This window comes from Colletotrichum gloeosporioides (assembly GCF_011800055.1).
Source record: "Colletotrichum gloeosporioides strain Lc1 chromosome Unknown consensus_7, whole genome shotgun sequence".
Classification (NCBI taxonomy): domain Eukaryota; kingdom Fungi; phylum Ascomycota; class Sordariomycetes; order Glomerellales; family Glomerellaceae; genus Colletotrichum; species Colletotrichum gloeosporioides.
The window spans coordinates 2,042,597-2,061,097 of NW_025544652.1; the positions used below are offsets into that span (position 1 = coordinate 2,042,597).

The following is an 18,501-nucleotide window of genomic DNA, read 5'->3' on the forward strand; positions in this document are numbered from 1 at the left end:
GCGTCGCGGGCACGGTCTTTATGAAAAGTGATTGATCCTCGAAGAATCTTGGGATGCAAGATACGTAGGGGATGATCCGATTCCCTGGGGTTGTGAGAGTTGAGCGGCCGTGATCGCGTGCTCAAGTAACAACCGCGACGATCGTGTGTGAATGATGGCCTGGATGACTGGTAGTGTGCCTTCCGGGCTGAGCACGTCACGTCGTGCTGTGCCGCAGTTCGCGGCCCAGAGTTTGATATTCAAAGAACGGGATGTCCAGGTGCGGAAGACGGAACCACAGCGCGTGAACAACTGTTGCGGAGCGCTGTGACAGCCGGGAGGCAATCATCGCGGAACAGAGGAATAAGACCCTGGGCGTCGGGAGGCAAGACGGGGGCCGTTCCCTTGTCTCATTCTTCATAGGGCTTCACCGAAGATGGAGATTGGGGGTTCGAGCCGGGGGTCGATCACAGCGAGAGGGAAATGGGAGGGGGGTGCGCTCATGGGCACCGTTACGTGGCCCAGCCCAGGGTCCTGTCTGTTGGTAGCACCGTAGCAGGCTGGCATCTCTCTGCCCTGGCTGCGCGACTCATGTTGGGCGGGAATACGGCGGAACAATGAGTCGTTGCAGGAAATGCTGTTAGGGTTGCCGGTGTCCGTGCTTTGGACGAGATGAACGCCCACGGTTGAGGGCCGTTTCTGCGGTTCTTGTGTGCAATTGTCAAAGGCAAGATATCCGACGTTCGTGAGTCGAAACTTCAGGTGTGCGGTGGCCGCTTCGACGTGGTGCGATCCCGAACTAGTCGGCCGGGGTCGGGGCATCTAAATCTGGAGTCCCAGGGTGTTTGTGAGGCCACCTCGGCCGGCTGTGAACGGTGGCTGTCACCATTCAGGCCGGTCGTCGGCCGCCATCGAAGCGAACCGTGGAATGTTGGTCCCAGGACACGGCGTCCCAACAGTCTGGCATCCGTGTTCTCCTGCAGAATTGGGGCACGAAGGATCGATTCCGCGTTGGGTACGAATAGAGACAGGTTCCAGCGGAATGGATTCTTTTTCGAAGGAATTGAGGCCGAATACTGTGTGGATCAAACGAACGACAGCAGGATGACGGATATTAAGTTCCCAAGAGTGCCCTGCGATATGGATCCGAGTCGTGGTCGTGTTGGTTGTTGGCGGTGCCTCTGTCAGGTTCTTGTCAGCCGTGCCTCCTTGGTTCTGCATGTGTCAAGCCTGTCAAACGTCAGGTGCGTGAATCATGGTGCTGGGGAGTCCGACGTCTCGGGCAATATTTGAGTGAAAAGGGACTTTCGAAGGATTTGAGGTGCCACAGCTGCTGCAGAGCTGACAGGAACAGTGTCAGATCCCCCCACAGTCGCAGTTGCCCCCTTTCATGACATCGTGTCTCGCTGCTGACTTTCCCAATGAGGGAAATGCTCACTGAAGCTGTGTTTGGTAGCGGCTCCGAGGTTATTCCCAAAAGCATTGAGGTGAGACACGACCGTTGATTGTTCAGGATACGACCTGCCGCTGGTCGTATCCACTGGAGAAGTCAGCATGACTGGTTCACACAGCTCCACTGCTTAGCGTGTGCCTTCCTAGTCTGCTGTTGGCCATTTGCTGACATCGCAATCCGAAGAATGTGGCGGACATAGCTCAGTTGGGAGAGCGTCAGACTGAAGTCAACTTCAATCACTTAATCTNTCCGAAGATCGGCGGACATAGCTCAGTTGGGAGAGCGTCAGACTGAAGTCAACTTCAATCTCTTAATCTGAAGGTCGTGTGTTCAATCCACACTGGCCGCATCTTCATCTTTTGCCATTACTGGCCTCCCTTTATTTATTTATCTAATTTTTTAATTTCTTTTTTGTCTTCGTCTTCTCTCTCTCTCGATGACCTCCAATCTTAATTATGGATAATGCAAGAGGGTAGCTCACATGCCTCCAAAAGACGAATGTGCTGTGCCTCGTATGTCGTCGTCGGTCTGGATGCGTCTTTTGTCACTGAGGCCGCTGCCTGCGATACCTGTGCCGATGAGTTCCTCATTTTCGCGTGCAACTCATTGAACTTCCAACAAACTTGCTGAGATTGGGCGCCTTCATCCGAAATAGAATGTGACAGTGGTATTCAACTTGTGGTCTGCATCTTGCCTAGGGACGCTGTTGGTGATGCTCTGAATGAGCGATAGGCGGGAGATTGTCAAAGCTCTGCCGATAAGGACCCGGCCCGGAGATAATCCACGCCCGCAATCTCCCGGGACATTTCGTCACGAAACGCGGCTTCGAAAAGCTTCACTTAAACTTCAGTACACGACGACGACACGCCCACGCTCCAGTAGCATCCGCATCACATTCCAACACGCCGCTCGCGCTTCTTTGCCTCCCAATATACCCTTTCTATCCCAAGACTGTGCACACTGCCTTTGCACAGTCGCCCGCCACCTGCCCACGAACACCCCCACCACAGCTTTATGCAACACTGGCCAACTGAGTCTTCGGAAACGCGCAATCAACAAGACAACCCCTCGAACCCCTCCTCCTCAAGTCAGCATGGCTTTCGTCACCGCCAACAGCCGACCGGCGTCGATCAGCTCCGTCGCGCCGACTCCGGCGGCGCATCCCCGCGCTCTGTCCCGGACGGTGGCCGCCGTGACTCACTCAACGCCATCAGCGCTGCCCAGCTCGACGAGAAGCTTCGCGGGCTGAGTTTCGACAGCGCCAGCTTCACTTCCGAGGCCTATCCCTCCATCGCCGGTCAAAGAGTGATTGATTACGAGAATGCCCTCACGCCCTCGCCCCGACAGCCATTGGGCTTCAAAGTCATTAAGCGATCCGATCCACGACCTGATGGCGTTCAGCTTACAGACTTTCCCAACGGTATGCCATGCTTGCCCTCGTGAATTTGTACGCATGAGGGCTTACAGACTGCGCAGAGATCTTGACCCATGTCCTATCCCACTTGCATCCCGATTCCCACTCGGCCGTGGCGCTCGTGTCGAAGCGCTTCTACGCCCTCGTCACCACTCCCCATGCGTGGCGAATGGCCTTTTTGCGATTCTTCCCGGGCCATGTCATGCTGGATGATAACTCTGGAAAGCCTCGTCCGGGTCCCCTTGAAGAAGACATCTCCGAGTTTGTGCGATCTGAGGCGCGCTATTTCGCGCGCCTGACGCCTTTGGCGACATGGAGGAGCGAGTACTTGCTGCGCACGCGTCTGCTTCGGGGCCTTGTGAGGGGCAAGCCGGGCTCCGGCATTGGGTCTTCCACTCGCAGCAGCAAGAAGTCAAGTGCCGTTCTGACCTACAACTCGAAACTGCCTTGGGTTGTTACGCACGTACACGCCGTGTTCTCTACCGCCGCGGCGAAGAAACCTCCTCAGGCAATTCACGGGGCGGCAGACCTGGGTGTTGGGACAATCAGCGATCCTACCAACGGGAGAGTCGAGAAATGGGGCTTCAACGACCCGTTCTCCACCCTTCAGCTGGATGAGGTTATGCCACAATTGGAGCCATACGGCGTTGGAGACGGACCTGCTGCATGCCCCAATGTCATGGATGTAAGCCAGCCTTATGGACTCATCTCTGGCGAAGGCTTTCCCGGCGGACGCGCCTATTTCCGTCCCGCAAACGAGCTGCGTGGCCGATATCTCGGCACTGACACCGGCGTGATCGACACGTATCCTGACATTCCCAAAATCCCGGAACTGTCAGAGGCACTTTCTAGTGTCTGGATCGCCAAGTCTACAGCGGTACCCAACATGACGCACTCGGTCGTTGGTATCATGACAGGTTCAACGCTCGGAGTTGTTACATGCTATGCCCTCGGAGGAGACGGTAGCGGTCCCCGACATGCGAATGGCGAGATGACAGCCCGTTGGGTTCTCAGCCCAGGCGTCCCCATTGTATCTCTGAAGGTCGACGAGCAGTACACTCAGAAGCGCAAGACCGCTCAGCGAGTCTGGGCTGTCGCTCTCAACGCCCTGGGTGAGGTTTACTACCTTGTCGATGTCCCCAGGTCACCCGTTGAGCGAGCCAAGGGCGAGGACATTACCAAGAACGCTTGGTACGCTGGCAGATCGGTCTACTGGCAGCTCATCGACCACACCCGCCGCCAAGCACAGGCCGATGACCTAGATAAGCACGCGCTCAAGGGCGCTTACTCCCCTCGGTCTCCTGCGGACGCGATGAAATTGAGCAGAGAACAGCTCGTCGCAGAGGCTCGCGAGATTGACAAGTTCATGCGGTACAAGCCTAACCATTTCCGAAGAGTCTGCGACGGCTGGGATATGCGCAGAAGACTGGAAGTCGATTTCGCCAACGACGATGGCGGCGGCGCGGGAGAAATCATCGTGTCCATCCGCTGTGGCCTTGACAAATCGGAACCCGAAGTCACACGTTTTGTTAGATCTGTCGCCCAAACGCCCCGACCAAGTGTCGAGGACGCTTCCACTCCTTTGACAGAGTCGATACCGGTTTCGACGTCTTTATTCGGAGATGGCATCGTCGATGTCAAGCCTATGGTGGCGCAGCAACCGAGCAAGGGCGATGTGACGCCGGCTTCTTCGGGTTTGCTGACTCCCACGGCCACGCTCAGCTCGCTGGACGAATGGTCTGTTTCCAGTCTGGCACTGGGAAGCCAGGTGTCAGAGATCACAGCATCCGCCGTAGATCTTTCCTCCCACGCTCTCGTGACTCTGTACGAGGACCCTCTTCACTTCGGGCACAAGTCGGCAGCCACTCCCACAATGACACCGCAAACCGCAGAGAGTTTCGCGGAGATCCCAGGCCGAAGGACTCGCATGATTGCGATTGGAACCAAGACAGGCGGCGTGGTGGTTTGGAACATGCGCGACCAGCAAAACACGGAGGTCAAGCCCTTACGTGTGATCCAAACAGACTCTCCTGAAATTTCGTGTCTAGCCTTGACAGCTCTCTACCTCGTCCACGGGGGGACCGACGGCCTGGTCCAGGCATGGGACCCTCTTGCTTCAACGCTGGAGCCCCTTCGTACCCTCAATGCCCGCTCCGCGGGTCGCGTCCCTCGTCACATGTTGACGATGAACCCTTCGCTCAGTGGGGACACGTACCCGGCCGCGCGAGCCATCTATCTCGACCCTGACCCGACAGTCCTGCGCGGCATCACGTCCTTTGGCGCCTTCTTGCGCTACTGGGCTTACAGCGCCATCACTCAACCTCCCGGCCGCAAGCGCCGTCTTCGTCACTCCGACATTCACGGCCGCCTGGCGACGCGTCGCCAGGGTGGCAACGTGTCTGGTTATATCGCCGCCGAAACTGCGGAACTCCGCCGAGAGCAGGAGCAGAAGGCTCGTGAAGATGCCTGGCTGCGCAATCGCTTCGGCGTTGGTGCGTTCGGCGACTTGACCGAAGAGGAGGCCATCCAGTACGCTGAGATGATCTCCCAGGAGACCTTGTTGTTGGAGGAGCAGCGGCGTACTAGTGCCAGCGACACTGGCTCGGCAGCTGACGGCGGTTTGGACACGGCATCTTCGTTCAGCGAGAGCACCGTCGATACGGTCACGCCGGAGCCAAGTGTGACCGGTTTCACACCGCCCCCTCCGGTACCCGAGGAGGATGAATATGAAGTGCAAATTCAGCAGGCGCTGAGGCTCTCGCTCATGGAGGCAGTCAACGACACTGGACCGTCGCCACGAGGCAACAGCTCAGGCGACTACGAGTTTGCAGTCAAGTACAAGCCCAAGGCGACCAAGAAAACGAAGCGGACACCATCTACATCCCCGTCAGCAAGCTACACACCCAACGCCGGGTACAACGCAGCGGGGTCCTCCAGCAGGGCCACGCCCAGAGACGACGACCTGGAGCTTGCTCTGGCTCTGAGCGCCGGTGATGCTGGCTCCAGTAGGCCCCCGCCGCAGGAAGACGACCTCGAGTTAGCTTTGAGGCTCAGCCTCCAGGAAGCTACCGCCAGCGGCCACCCCGGCCTAGGGATTGAGCAGGATCACTTCCAGCAGGAGGAGTTCCCCGTGCTGGAGACCAGGGGCAAAGGAAAAGGGAGGATGTGAGTGAGGATGGTCTGTTGGTTTGAGTTGCGTCTATTCGATTTCCGTGTTTTTTGTGAAGCAATTGGTCTTATTCTTCTGCATCGCCGCAGGTAATGCCGTTCATCTACTTCTTTACGAGTAATACTTGTCTGCTCGTACTCATATCACCCGGGGTCTTGCTTATAGAGCATTGTTCATGAGGACCCTTAGAGAATAGATACATTTGAGCCCGTACCACGTCCGTTCCCGCTGAGTTGTTGTACAGATCATGCTAGTATGCGCCATGCAGAAAAGGCGTATGGTGCAGCTTGTCGTGCATCTTCCGTCTCTGTCCGTCCTCGCCGACTACTGAGGTTGGTGGATCAATGTAGAACGACGCCACCGAAATTGACATATCTTCATCCGGGTGTGCGGTTACCTTGCGGTGTTGTCCCAGAGATTGTGATATGGAGCAGAGTAGCAGACCACTACTTAAGTCTACCAGACAAGAGAGCAGGACGAAGGAAAGTGACACATGACGAGGCGCGGCTGTTAGTAAAGACTCAGGTCTCGAGTGGCAACCGCCTTTTCCACGGTCGAGCGTCATCGGATACACAAATCTTGGCTCAATCCCGGCTTTCTGGGCGTTCTCTGGTTGACAAGCTTGGCGGCAGTTGACTTCGAGAAGACTTGGGTTGTGCTGTGGTGAAAATTTGCCGAACTCGGATTTGAGGAAGGTCTGCCAGCAGGCTGCATTGCTACAATTGTAGCTTGAGAGTATATGTAGACTACCAAACAAGCTGACATCTCTTTTAGTTCACCAAATCGAAGTTTGGCAAAGCGGTTGACGACGTAACATGTGCAAAGAGTCTGGTCTCGAACGCTCACCAAGATGCAAATAAAATCCTTGAGGTGTTGAGGAAATGAAGACACGCAACGCCCATTGCACTATACATAACGAATACCTTCTCAGAAGTGAAATGCGAAAGAGAAAGAGGATGCTGAGGTACGCTTGAGATAGAGCTCAAACAGTCTACTGTGGCTTTCTGAGTAAATATGGTAATCACGGTAAATTAGGTGATATATTGAACCTGCAACGTGACGACTCAAGCTTAATGTCATGTTGAGCCAACCGCAAGAGACGAGAAGACAACAGATGAACAAACATTGGCCCATTCATTCTCTTTTGCGTGATCATGTCCGTAATAGGAAAGTCATACTTAACTTGGTGTCATTCGGCATGCAAACTCGAGCCGAGCTCCGGGCTGACTAACGTCGGAAATCTTCAACGTAATGTTTTTCAAATCATGATGTGAACCCATGAGCTTCTGCGTATGAATCTCATTGACAGTCTATGTCGATCGCGCCCTTCAGGCGGGTCAACTCCGCCATGAGCGGCAAAAACCCAGGCAAGAGACTCCGAGACCCAACCGGCCGCCGGCGCGCCCTTCGGCCCCGGGTGAGTGGAGGAGGCTGTGTTCTCATCCGAGCTGCGAGAAGGCAGCAGAACTTTGTCATCTTGCGCCCACATAAGGTTCGGTACACATTTCAGGTGATGTGTCACTGTCAGCACCGAGTACATAAGTTCGAGGCTTTGCCAGATTAGACTAAACCGTAGTCTGGCACGAAGTGATTCCAAAGATCTCTACTAGCTCGTGCATCGTTCAGCCATCATCACACACATGTGCCAACACGACATCGAAGCCAACGGATGGACTGCCGTGCCAGTCGATGCCGGAAAGATCTTTGGCGACAAACCATTCCTCCACGAACCGGCACCCATCTCGGTCCAAGACATCCAGTTTCCGTCCGATGACCCGGTCGTCGCGAAGACTCTGACCTATGCCAAAGAACGCCTCCACGCTCAAACCTTCAACCACTCCATGAGAGTCTTCTACTATGGTGCGTTCTCTGACGGGCATAGCGTTACGTGCTAACAACCCTTGCCAGGCATGGCAATCACTAAACAACAATTCCCGGAGAAGGCCTCTTCCTTTTCCCCCGCGACCTGGGCCCTGACCTGTCTCCTCCACGACATCGGTACGGCGGAGGAGAACCTGACCGCGACCCGCATGTCCTTCGACATCTACGGCGGCATCAAAGCCCTCGACGCCCTCAAGGACCACGGCGCCACCACGGACCAGGCCGAGGCCGTCTGCGAAGCAATCATCCGCCACCAGGACATGGGGGTCGACGGAACGATTACGTACCTGGGGCAGCTGATCCAGCTGGCCACGCTGTACGACAACGTCGGCAGGCACCCCAACGTGAAGGCCTTTGACAAGATGGTTCACGACAAGACGAGGAGGGAGATCAACGACGCTCACCCGAGACTGGGGTGGTGTTCGTTCTTTGCAGGGACGATTCGCAAGGAGGAGGAGATCAAGCCATGGTGCCACTCGACGCATATTGTGGGTTTTGATAGGGAGATTGAGAGCAACACTTTGATGAAGGAGTGGGAGTAATTAAATGTCAGAGTAGGAGAAGGTCATTCAGATTCAAGGGATGCAACGGTGTCTGTGTAGGTTGGGTGTTGTCCTACGCTCGTATACGGATTCATGCGGCCCCTGGTTGCAACGGTGTTCGGGGAATCGTGATGGGGCATATGGAAAACTGAGTATATCTTAACATCAGAAAGAATACTTGTTATTAAACTAGACCCCAACTCTCTGTAAGGAACTGTCACTGCAGTCAATGGGATATCAGTTCTTGACAAGGGGTTCAGAAATTGTCGGGTTATGAAGCATGGCAGTGATGGCTCGGATGAGGCATCCGAAGCTTCTGATATTGCTTCCAAAGAAGACCCACCGTGTCCGTTAATTAATAGTGAACCCACAGGCCATTTTCTCACAATTGCAGTGAGATTGTGGAACGTTGAATTCGACGTAGTAGATTGAGCTCGTGGTGCCGAATACCGACTTTCAGGCGGTAAGCTGGAGACGTCGTGAACAATATCAAGCCCCGAGCCTGCTAACATGATGCCCATATTTCCCTCTTTCCTTCTACCAGCTCTATAGGCCGAAGTTTAATGACTATGTATACTGGCATGCTAAGGTATCAATGCCATTGAGAGAGTGATAGCTTCTGGTTCGTATTTAGTGACTTGCGGTGTGGTTCACGATACGGAAGCATTCTCCAAATCTGATACCACAGCTCTTTTACGGCCGCCAAACCCCCAAACGCAACGGTCCAAGTAGAGAATTCTACAGATGTCGCCCGGATCAGCGCCGGACCCAGTTCATGACCGCAAGCATCCCGCACCGGAGGCCGTTCCGTCTGGGCACTCTCGGCGTACGCATTCGACTACTTCTCCAGCCCATCAGACTCCATCCCACCATCATCACAAAACAGTCCCAACAAGAGGGCTCAACGTCTCCCTTACTCGTCGTCATAAATCATGAACCTTCTCATCTTCATGATATCTCGCATGGGCACAGTGTCTCGCAAAGCAACCATCAGATAAGCTCCCGAAGCAATGCATGTGTTAATCACATTCCTCGGTCTTACGAACCCTCCGAACTCAGTATTACCCGAATTCCAGCCTGTGAGACCCGTGACGTCTGTCTTGCGATACGAGGGAGCGGCGTAGGGCTGACGAGCGACATTTGAAAATGACATCTGGACGAAACACACAGTGAAGTATCCTGATCCATCATCGAACGAGCGATTCCAACAGCAATCACGCACCAATGCCATACGATAGCTGGATCGGAGGAGAAATCCTCCGGAGCCCAGCCCTCGCGGAGCCGGTACCCAACTCCGAAGGGGCAACATCTCATCAACATGTCATCCCGGTCTAGTCCCCGCGTAGCGTCCACCCAGTCCCGCCCCCTCCTGTCTACCACAAGACATTGTCTTAACACTCCCACTGCGGAAGCTAGCGGTTCTTAGTATTAGAGTTAACCAGAACCGTCGACATAGTCCCATTCCATTCCGTCTCATCCCGACCTTTTTTTCAAGTACGCGTGATCGGTCTCGCAACTGGTCCCTTTGGGATATTCAACTCTGCCTCTATCAACCAGCTTTACATCCATGAGACGTCCAAGATATTCTAGAACTTCCCCCCTTCCCCCCTTGGCAGAGCGGGAGAGAAAACAGGGAACAAGAATCGCAAAATAGAAACCACGCCTCAACGTCGCCTCCAGGTCTGTTACCGTAGCAGGAAGGGCTGAAGTGAAGAAGCCAATCTATCTGCCGGGAGACCCCATTCGTCCCTTTTCCCCGACCTCTTGGCGTTTAAATCAGGTAGTGGATAGATTGAGAAAAGGCCGCATGTTGTTTTCAGCCCATCGCTAGCTTGACAGCTCTGGTGGGCTGGCTGTGGATTGGTTTCGGACCTTGACGGACTGCGGGACGGCTTTTCAAAACGAAGAGAGGCGCGCGCGCGTGGTGTGCGTATGGCCCCCGGTTCAACATCGAACATCGCCTATCCCGTCCGTCACGCTTTCTCTCCCCCCCAGCCGGCCCCCATCGGCTCCACGGCTCCTCCCAAGGCTGAGAGGTTTTGGCGTGCTGCGGCAAAGATGTCGTTGCCGAAGCCAGGGCATCGTTGGGGCGAGCCGTCAGGGGAACTCAATCGTCGTTGTCGCCGAGACAGGGATTATCCGTGACGTATAGCCATGTGCAAATCGACCATGGGGTCTACACCTCGCTTGTGAGTTCCGCACAGTATCCAACATGGCAGCCGACTCGTGCACCTGTATCATCTGAACTTTTCCAGATCAGCCCCAAACTGCGCAACCCAATCATGATGGCGGTGCCCCTTTTTCTAGAATGGTTCTCTCCCACATAGCTGGAATTCAGATGATATGATGCGCGTCATATTTATCGTTCGGCACCCGTCACAATATGGCCTTTGACAGTCGCAAGGCCGATGACGACGTGCGGCCGTGAGAGGCTGTGCCTTGCTGCTGCGACCTTTTCTCCGCTTGAGGCCCATTAGCGGCAGCATTAACTATGATTAGAGGTGTATAATAATACAGTTCGAAAGACGTAGGTGAGGTCGCATTGAAGGCATCCCCCCTCCCCCACCCACGTCCCGCCTTAGCCGTCCCTGGGCGTCGTGCCATCATGAGCCCGCCGATGGCAACACTTCAGCCCTTCCCGCGTCTGCGCAGAGCCCCATTTTCCCAAATCCGTGGACTTTCTCCTTCCAGCCTTGCCACGCCAGGCCTTGCTTCACCAAGAGAGAAGAACCGTAAACGCCTTGGCACATCTGTCATGAACCTTGTGTCTCAAACCAACCGACCCAGAACCCAGACGCCGATCGCTATGCAAAACTCAACTTGGGGACCTGCTGTCCTCTTCGCGTGCCTCACACCTAGACCGCCGTTCGTTTTCGTCTCCGAAGGTGCCGGCGCCGACGGCGCTGTGGCTGTCGGCGCGCTGATTGTGGTGACAACCGTCGGCCCAAAGGGGTAGCGCAGGCTGAGGGTTGACACAGCTACCCCGGATGGGCCAATTATGATGGTTTCACCACCAATGACGGTCGTCGTGGTCCCTCTCCCTGGACCGACTGTGAACGTCTTGCCTTCCACGACGACCGCCGAAGCTCCTACCTGTGTGATCGTCGCACCACCCACGATCTCAAAGGCCGTGTCCGAGACCTTCGCGTTTGGGCCGCCCAAGGTCACGTTGTGCACAATGACCCCTGATGGCCCTATCAGAATGGTATCATCGTCGACAATCTCTGTGATGGTGGACGACGCCAGGCCATACGTGAACGTCGTCGAGTGAACGACCACGACACTGGGACCAATAGCGGTCACCATCTCGCCGCCCGCAACGACAATCTCCGTCTGCGTCGGTGACGATCGATTGATCGACACCGTTTGTTTCGGGAACACGATGCCGGAAGACTGAATCGTAATGGTCTGCCCCTGGACCACGGCCACGACTGGTGTAGCTTGCAGCTCGAACGTCGTCCCTCCCACCACTACAACATTTTGTAAACTATCTGGTGCAACGACGACTGGTACATCTCCCACGACGGTGCTCGAAGGTGCCACGGTGCTTCGGCCAACATTGCCCGGCCGGTCAACAACGGTACCTCCACCGACTACCTCGCTCGGGTTGATTGTGAATTCCGCACCGCTCACGCTGACTTGAAGTGTCTCGGAGGGGTTCGTCACTGTGAACGTCTGATCGTTGACGATGACCTTGGTGGGCTCGACGGTGATTGTGTAAGTGGCTTTTGGTGGTTCCTTTACACTCGCACGTGGCGGAACCGTTGATGCGGGTGGCCTCTGGTCGTTTGGAGGCGACTGAGGCTGGCTCGTTGGCGACTCGGGTGGCCTCTGATTGTCTGGGGCCGGCTGAGGCTGGTTTGTCGGCGAGTCGGGTGGCTTCTGGTCGTTGGGGGCCGGCTGCCGGGGATTGTCGGTGGGCTTGTCTGCAGGTTTCACAGCTGTGTGCTTATCTTGCGGGGCCTTCGTCTCAGGATCATGGCCGTACCGTGGTGTGCTGATGGGTGAATAAACGACTGACGGGTTCTTGGCCGTCGTGACGAACGTATAGGTCGTAATAGGTCCTATCTTTGGCGTGGACATGGTGAACACCATGGATGGCAGAGCGGCGGCGGTGCATCCACTCCCATCCGTGCATGTCGCGAATCCAGACGCCATGCGCGATTTCGATTTTCCTTCTCCTATACCCAAAGGAGAGCATGTGATTGGGACAGTTATTTCGGGCTGAGGGGGCGTATAGTCTGCCGGATCCCCATAGAAAGTCGTCGTGGAGGTGTAGACGATGGACCAGGTTGTCGGTACGGCGCCGTCGCTGGTCGATATGCATGACACATCTGGTTCGTAACCCGTGGGAACCGTCAAGACCACGACTGAATTTCCTTCGATCGTGTCGGTAAGTTTCGTCGCGGGTCTGCTGGAGTTGCCGCTTGGCGAGGCGGATATTGTGGCATTGCTGATGGGAAACGATGGTTCGAGACTCGATACCGACGTTGTTATGGAAGCCGAAACTGCGCTTCTACCTGGACTTGTTGTTGATGTGTTCGCTATGGGTAAAGCACTCAGGCTGCGGGAGGAGGCGTCTGAAAGTGCGGATGACCCTGTACTTGAAGGGTTTCTGGTAAACGTCGAGTTTGACACCTCTGACGTGCTGACGACGCCTGGGGCCTGGGACGTCCCATTGGCCACGCTCGATGAGATCGAACTCCTCGAGATCGACGAACTGCTTTCGTCTGATGTTGGGGACGCTGTGCGGCCTGTTCCTGGCTGTCCTGTCACTGAGAGGGTTCCTCCTGGAAACCGAGATGCTGACGGCTGTCCATTTGTTGCAGACAGAAGACTTCCGCTTGCCGATTGAATGGTTGAAGCTGTTTCGACTTGAGTAGATGGAAATGCGTCCTGCGACGACGGACTTATTAAGCTGGTTGACGTTGTGCGGTTGAAACCCACAGCTTGTCTTGGGAAATGCGCAACGCGCTGTGCTGTGCGTGTGTCAGCTTACCGCAATCGTGCCAAGCGATGTTGACTGGTGTAACGCACCATTGCTGCCCGCTGCATGAACTGTACTCGAGAAGGTTGCGAGAGAGAACAGTACAATATCGATAAGTTTCACGTTGCTGCGTCTTCCCGAGCCGCGATCCCCGTCCCCGTCTGTCCCACGTATCCCTGTCCGCGTCGCCATTGGGGTCCAGACGCGATGTTGTCGTGTCGGCGGGACAGCACCAGAGAAAGGATTATTGCTGTCAGGCCGATTAAGAAGAGCACCCCAAACTCATCACATTTCAATACTGATCAAGGCACGAAACGAAAACGGGGAGACAAGAGGCGGGAGCAGGTAAACGGACAGCCAGCCGGGACGCCGCCCGTGACTAGGGCGCGAAGGGGTTCATATTCGATATCGGCTGCTGGTTCGGGATGGTGGCGCGGGTGACGGCTTCTACGCGTGCCTGGTCAACTCGAGGGAAGAAAGCTGGGAAACGACCCAGTTGCCCCAACGTCCCTAGCGTAGGTAATCAGCACTTCCTTGATGACACTAACACACATGAACCGACTCATTAGAACTGGCCCGCCGTCAACTAAAAGACCGCCGCGGCAGGGCCTCTAGCGTCGCACCGCGCAGGCACCAGGGACTGCCTTTCCAGGACATGGGACCGACGAGATGGAGTTGCCCCAACTGCCACCAGCCAAGTTGCTGCAGCCTCCGACTTCGTAAAGTTGCAGGAAAGGATGATCACTGACACCTCTGCATGCTTGGTCCAGTATGTCGGCCAGTGAGATCCAGCAGCTCTAGGAAGGATGCTGCGAAGTAAGACCTTGTACGAGGGAGAAAAACTTCCGAACGGTCCACCGAGGCAGGTCGATGACGGGCATTGGCCGCGATTCGAGCCCGGAAAGGTGAATGAGTGCGTCTTTGCTTCCATCTCGTGTCTCTGATGTGCTTGTAACCACTCGCGACCAACGTATGTCTCAGCCTACTGACCTCGCGCTCAAGGGAGACTGAATTTTGTCTGTCGTAGGAAAACACAGTTATGGGATGGCCGGCGACATCCCCAGTAAGCACTCGACATTCCGATAGACACTTGGCCGCCCGCCCGTAAGACGAGCTCAATCTTGCAACGTCACCGGAATCGAGCACTGATCGGCCTGTCATTGACTGCCCTGGCGACGATCCCCCAGACAGACCGAGCAAGCAGAGTCTAAATGCGTTTGCGGCCTAGTCGGCGGGTAGAGTGACGGTCGAGGCTTGCGCGAACGCGTCGCTGTTCCTTCTTGGCCTCATTTCGACCCTTTTGCAAACCTCGGATGGGTGCAGGCCATGACGGAAAGTTCACTGAGACAATCTCTTGCGGTCCACCTCCGCCAACTCTGTGAAGCTCGGGTGCGGCGACCGTGCGCGCGGGAGACATCCGTCGTCCGTCCCAAGACAAGTGTGGCTGTCTAGAACACGCAGACGAGGCCGATGCTCGGTGCTCAGAAGAGGACGAACGGAGAGAAAGTAGCCAGTGGCTGCTGTCGCCGTCCAATCTGAAGTGACGATTTCCCGGAGCACCCCTTGGCCCTTCGGATGTGTAAGACGAGCAAGCCACCATTCTCTGCCAAAGGTCGGTCAAACATTGACGATGCATTTCTGTGGCACGTAAGGCTGACCAAAAGGGATGCCGTTGTGCTGACCAGCTAGCCACTTCACACTGCGTAAAGCAAATGAAGTCTCTATCAGCCAGTGGGCAGAGAGGGGATTCAGAGGTCGGTGTAGTAAGACGGGTTGAAACAGGGTCAACCCAGGTCTGACGGACGGGCCTAGCGCATTTTCTCCGCTCGGCATTTGTGCAGAGATTGGACGAGTAATTGCTGTCCGAAGCTCGGGAGGTGAGTACTTGAAGTCTGCCTTCAGTGTCCTGCGCGTCGGCACGCGTGGGGGTTCTGCGGCTTCAAGGGGCTCATGAAGTTCTTCGCCATTTCCGACATCTGCACGATGGCTGCGGTGATGACCGACATCACACCACGGCTCCATGATGACCGGCTATCAGACATTGCGTACTGTAACCACTACGTAGGGAGGGGACTGCAGTTCAGCGCGGCATAGACACAGTCAGCCAAGGCGCTGCAGATACCTGCCGAGCCATGGCGTTGCAACAGGCCTACAAGCAGCCTAGCAAGGAACATGTTGGCTGCCGATAGATAGCCTCAGTAATGCGGGCGTCTTTTCAACGGTTCCCGGGATGCGAGTCAGTCTTGGCCCGGTTCACTCTCCAGGGCCACAAGTGATAACTTTGAGTGAGTGAACGTTGGCCTGTTCCTGACCAAGACCCACTGCCGGTGCAGTGAGGCCATCAACTGGCCCAGGCTGTCTAGAAACGGTGTGAGCACGAAGAGTCTTTCTGGTCGTGTCGTCTCCCGCCAGCTGCGGTTCTCGCCCGCGCAATGGAGAGGTCGGCATCATGACCAGCGGCATCCAATCAGAAGGATCAACAAGCGAATGCGGTGCGGGCTACCAGCAGCGGAACCGGAGCACTCTTCCCTTGGACTTGTCTTCGGTTTCTTGTGGCTCTTGTTAGTGGCAAAGATGCTGCTGGGTTCTGCTTGGTTCTTCTGCTAGCCGCGTGCCTGGCCGGGCTGAAGAGGTGTCAGGTAGACGAGTCTGGGCCGCGGAGCAGGAAAAGTTTGTTTCGTGGTGCTTTCTTCTGTCTTGTTCGGGTTGACAGTTATGATTGCGATTATAGATGAATTGATCAAATTATTCCCAGTCGAGTCCCGAAGAAGCCGGTGCCGCAAGGCCTCGACGAGTTGTGGCCCGTGAGGGATGATGGGACTGGTTGGGTCTCTGAGCGCGTCGCGGATTCCGGCACGGTTCCGGTAGGTTACTGCTCAAGGTAAGGTACGAAAGTTGTTATTCCGTGGTCGTGATTCAATAGCGACAGCGGGCGTGGCCATGGACTGTCGCACCGTCGCGTCGCATGTTGTTGGTGTTTCCACGCAGAAGCGAGCAACATAACCCCACGGGTCTGAAAGGGGCAGCTATTCGCACGCAGCGCAAGGCCGCCAAGGAATCTCGACGGCGGCAGCGGGCTCTTGGACTGCAAAACAACAGAAACCCAGAATAGAGGCAGTCCCTGAAGGCGGGTGTATATCTGTCGTGCTAAGAGCCGGGTTGGGGTCCAGCTGGTGGGGAGGATGGCTGGCGCTGAAAGGGGAGAGATGGAGAAGCTGCGGTCCACGGTTGCATTGGATCGAAAGGCATCCGTCGTTGCGGAACCGTGATGTGCATTGCTGCTACCGCGCAGGGCCGGTCTGCAGGGCCGACAACGGGAGACAACGGGAGACAAGATTCAGTTGCATCCCTCTGCGTTCTCCACCTCAGCTGGCGACTCGCGGGGCGCCCATTTGATGCCGACAAGAGAGACTGGAGAGGTAGGCATTGGGCCATTGGCTGCTGGCTGAACGAAGACCTCACGTCGAGCACGCAAGAGGCCGGAGGCGGGACGGAGACTCCGGTGTGTGTGGGTGGTGAGGTTGCTGCCCTGGCTGTAGGTTATGGCTGAGGTACCTTGGGTGGTGGACGAACTTGCAGTCTCCAACTCAGGTCCGCAAGCTGAGGTGCTTGGGTCAGGGTTCCTGACACGGAAAGACATCCCGTCGTGCCTCTTTCCTTGCTGTTGCGCACGTAATTGGTAATTGCTGAGGTGCAGTGTGGTGCTCTTTCCATCTGAGAAAGTAGCCGGGCGGGTGCAAGTGTCCTGCCGTGCCTTCTTCTTTTGATTCTCACTCTCCCCCTGCCTCTGCCTAAGGTACCTACTTCCAAGTGCCTAGGTAAGGTACGGACAGTCAGACAGTCAGTCAGACAGTCAGTCAGACAGACGGGCACTGCTTGCCCGACAACCGCCAATTCGCCTCAGCAAATCATCACGAGCTGGAGCTGCTGCCGTTGTCCCGGCCGCTAACCCACGTCAATCCAACGCCCTCCAATGGTCCTGCGCCGCATCCCCCTCTGCAGCCTTTAGTCACGGACCCTTACGAATACCCTTCCTCGTGGCGTCGGACCCCTTCTGGCGACAACAACAATATTTACACGTCCTCACTCTCACTCCATCTCGCCCTGCCAGTGGCTGCCTGCAGCAGGTTGCCAGAACAATGTGATTGCGCCAGGTTGATTGCCTCAACTCTGACGGCTTAGCGAGATGGCCCAGACAAGGTACAACCTGCAGAGGCATCCCATAACCAAACCATACCAGCCAGCCCCCAGGAGACAAACTTGTCCAGGAAATGGCAGGATGCCAGACTGTCTGAATCGGCAGAAGCCTTCTTCCGCAGCCTCTTGGCCACTCTACTCAGTGTTATTCGACCCTTGGCGGTTGCTGAACAAACCGCGCCATCGACGCATTGTTCACCCTCGTGTCTTTTCGATTGCGTCGTTGCCAACCAGCCATGCAGGCCGGACACTTCTACGAAAGCCTACCTCCTACCTGCCCCAAGCGCGTTGCTGACACCACTCCACTGCTTCATATTCTCCGACCTCGTCATCCAAGTCGCCGTTTCTCCGTCTCCAAGCTCTGCGTTACCTGCAAGTCCTCGGCCGTCCCGTCTTTAGCCCACCATCGCCGCTGCATCTCATCTCGAGGGGCAACGAGACCACAGACAAAGGCGGCCCAGATGCTCGATAGTCCAAGCGCGACCCGGTTAGCGGGTTCATGGCTCCTCGACTTGCTTGCGGTTAACCTCTGTTGACAGCCATAGCAACCTCTAAACCCACTGCCAACTTGTGCGACTTGCCAGCTGAGCTTCCCGCTACAGAAACGGTCAAAACTCAAAGGAGAGGCACCATAAGCCCTCGCTACGTCGTGTCGCCAAGGCGTCTCTGTTCGCAAACATGCGTGAGACTCGTAGACAACACGCTTGCTCTCGCCGTCGTCATGGTCGCAGTCGCAGTCACAGCTCACTCCCCGCCTACTCCTCGCCTGCCGCGTCTTATGATTCCAATCCTCCAACCCACGGATGACCACACTCGTCTTCTTCTCACCCTTGTATCGATCTCAACGGTGCCATACACTAGGACGTTAGCATGTCGGCA

General features: G+C 55.9%; 3 protein-coding genes across 3 annotated transcripts; 2 read left to right on the top strand and 1 right to left on the bottom strand.

Moving 5' to 3' along the window:
- Positions 1-2,446: 2,446 nt before the first annotated feature.
- On the top strand, positions 2,447-6,015 carry GCG54_00001946 (uncharacterized protein; the record flags this gene model as incomplete). The annotated part of the gene is made up of 2 exons (XM_045402047.1): positions 2,447-2,852; positions 2,900-6,015. 2 exons carry the CDS (start codon positions 2,447-2,449, stop codon positions 6,013-6,015), a joined length of 3,522 nt encoding a protein of 1,173 aa, XP_045270776.1.
- Positions 6,016-7,655: 1,640 nt separating this feature from the next.
- On the top strand, positions 7,656-8,438 carry GCG54_00001947 (Cyanamide hydratase; the record flags this gene model as incomplete). Its single annotated transcript, XM_045402048.1, has 2 exons — positions 7,656-7,875; positions 7,924-8,438. The coding sequence occupies 2 exons, from the start codon at positions 7,656-7,658 to the stop codon at positions 8,436-8,438; spliced, it is 735 nt and encodes a 244-aa protein (XP_045270777.1).
- A 2,769-nt stretch (positions 8,439-11,207) lies between these two features.
- Positions 11,208-13,478, bottom strand: GCG54_00001948 (uncharacterized protein; the record flags this gene model as incomplete). The annotated part of the gene is made up of 4 exons (XM_045402049.1): positions 11,208-12,891; positions 12,959-13,303; positions 13,386-13,417; positions 13,476-13,478. 4 exons carry the CDS (start codon positions 13,476-13,478, stop codon positions 11,208-11,210), a joined length of 2,064 nt encoding a protein of 687 aa, XP_045270778.1.
- Between the last annotated feature and the right edge of the window lie 5,023 nt (positions 13,479-18,501).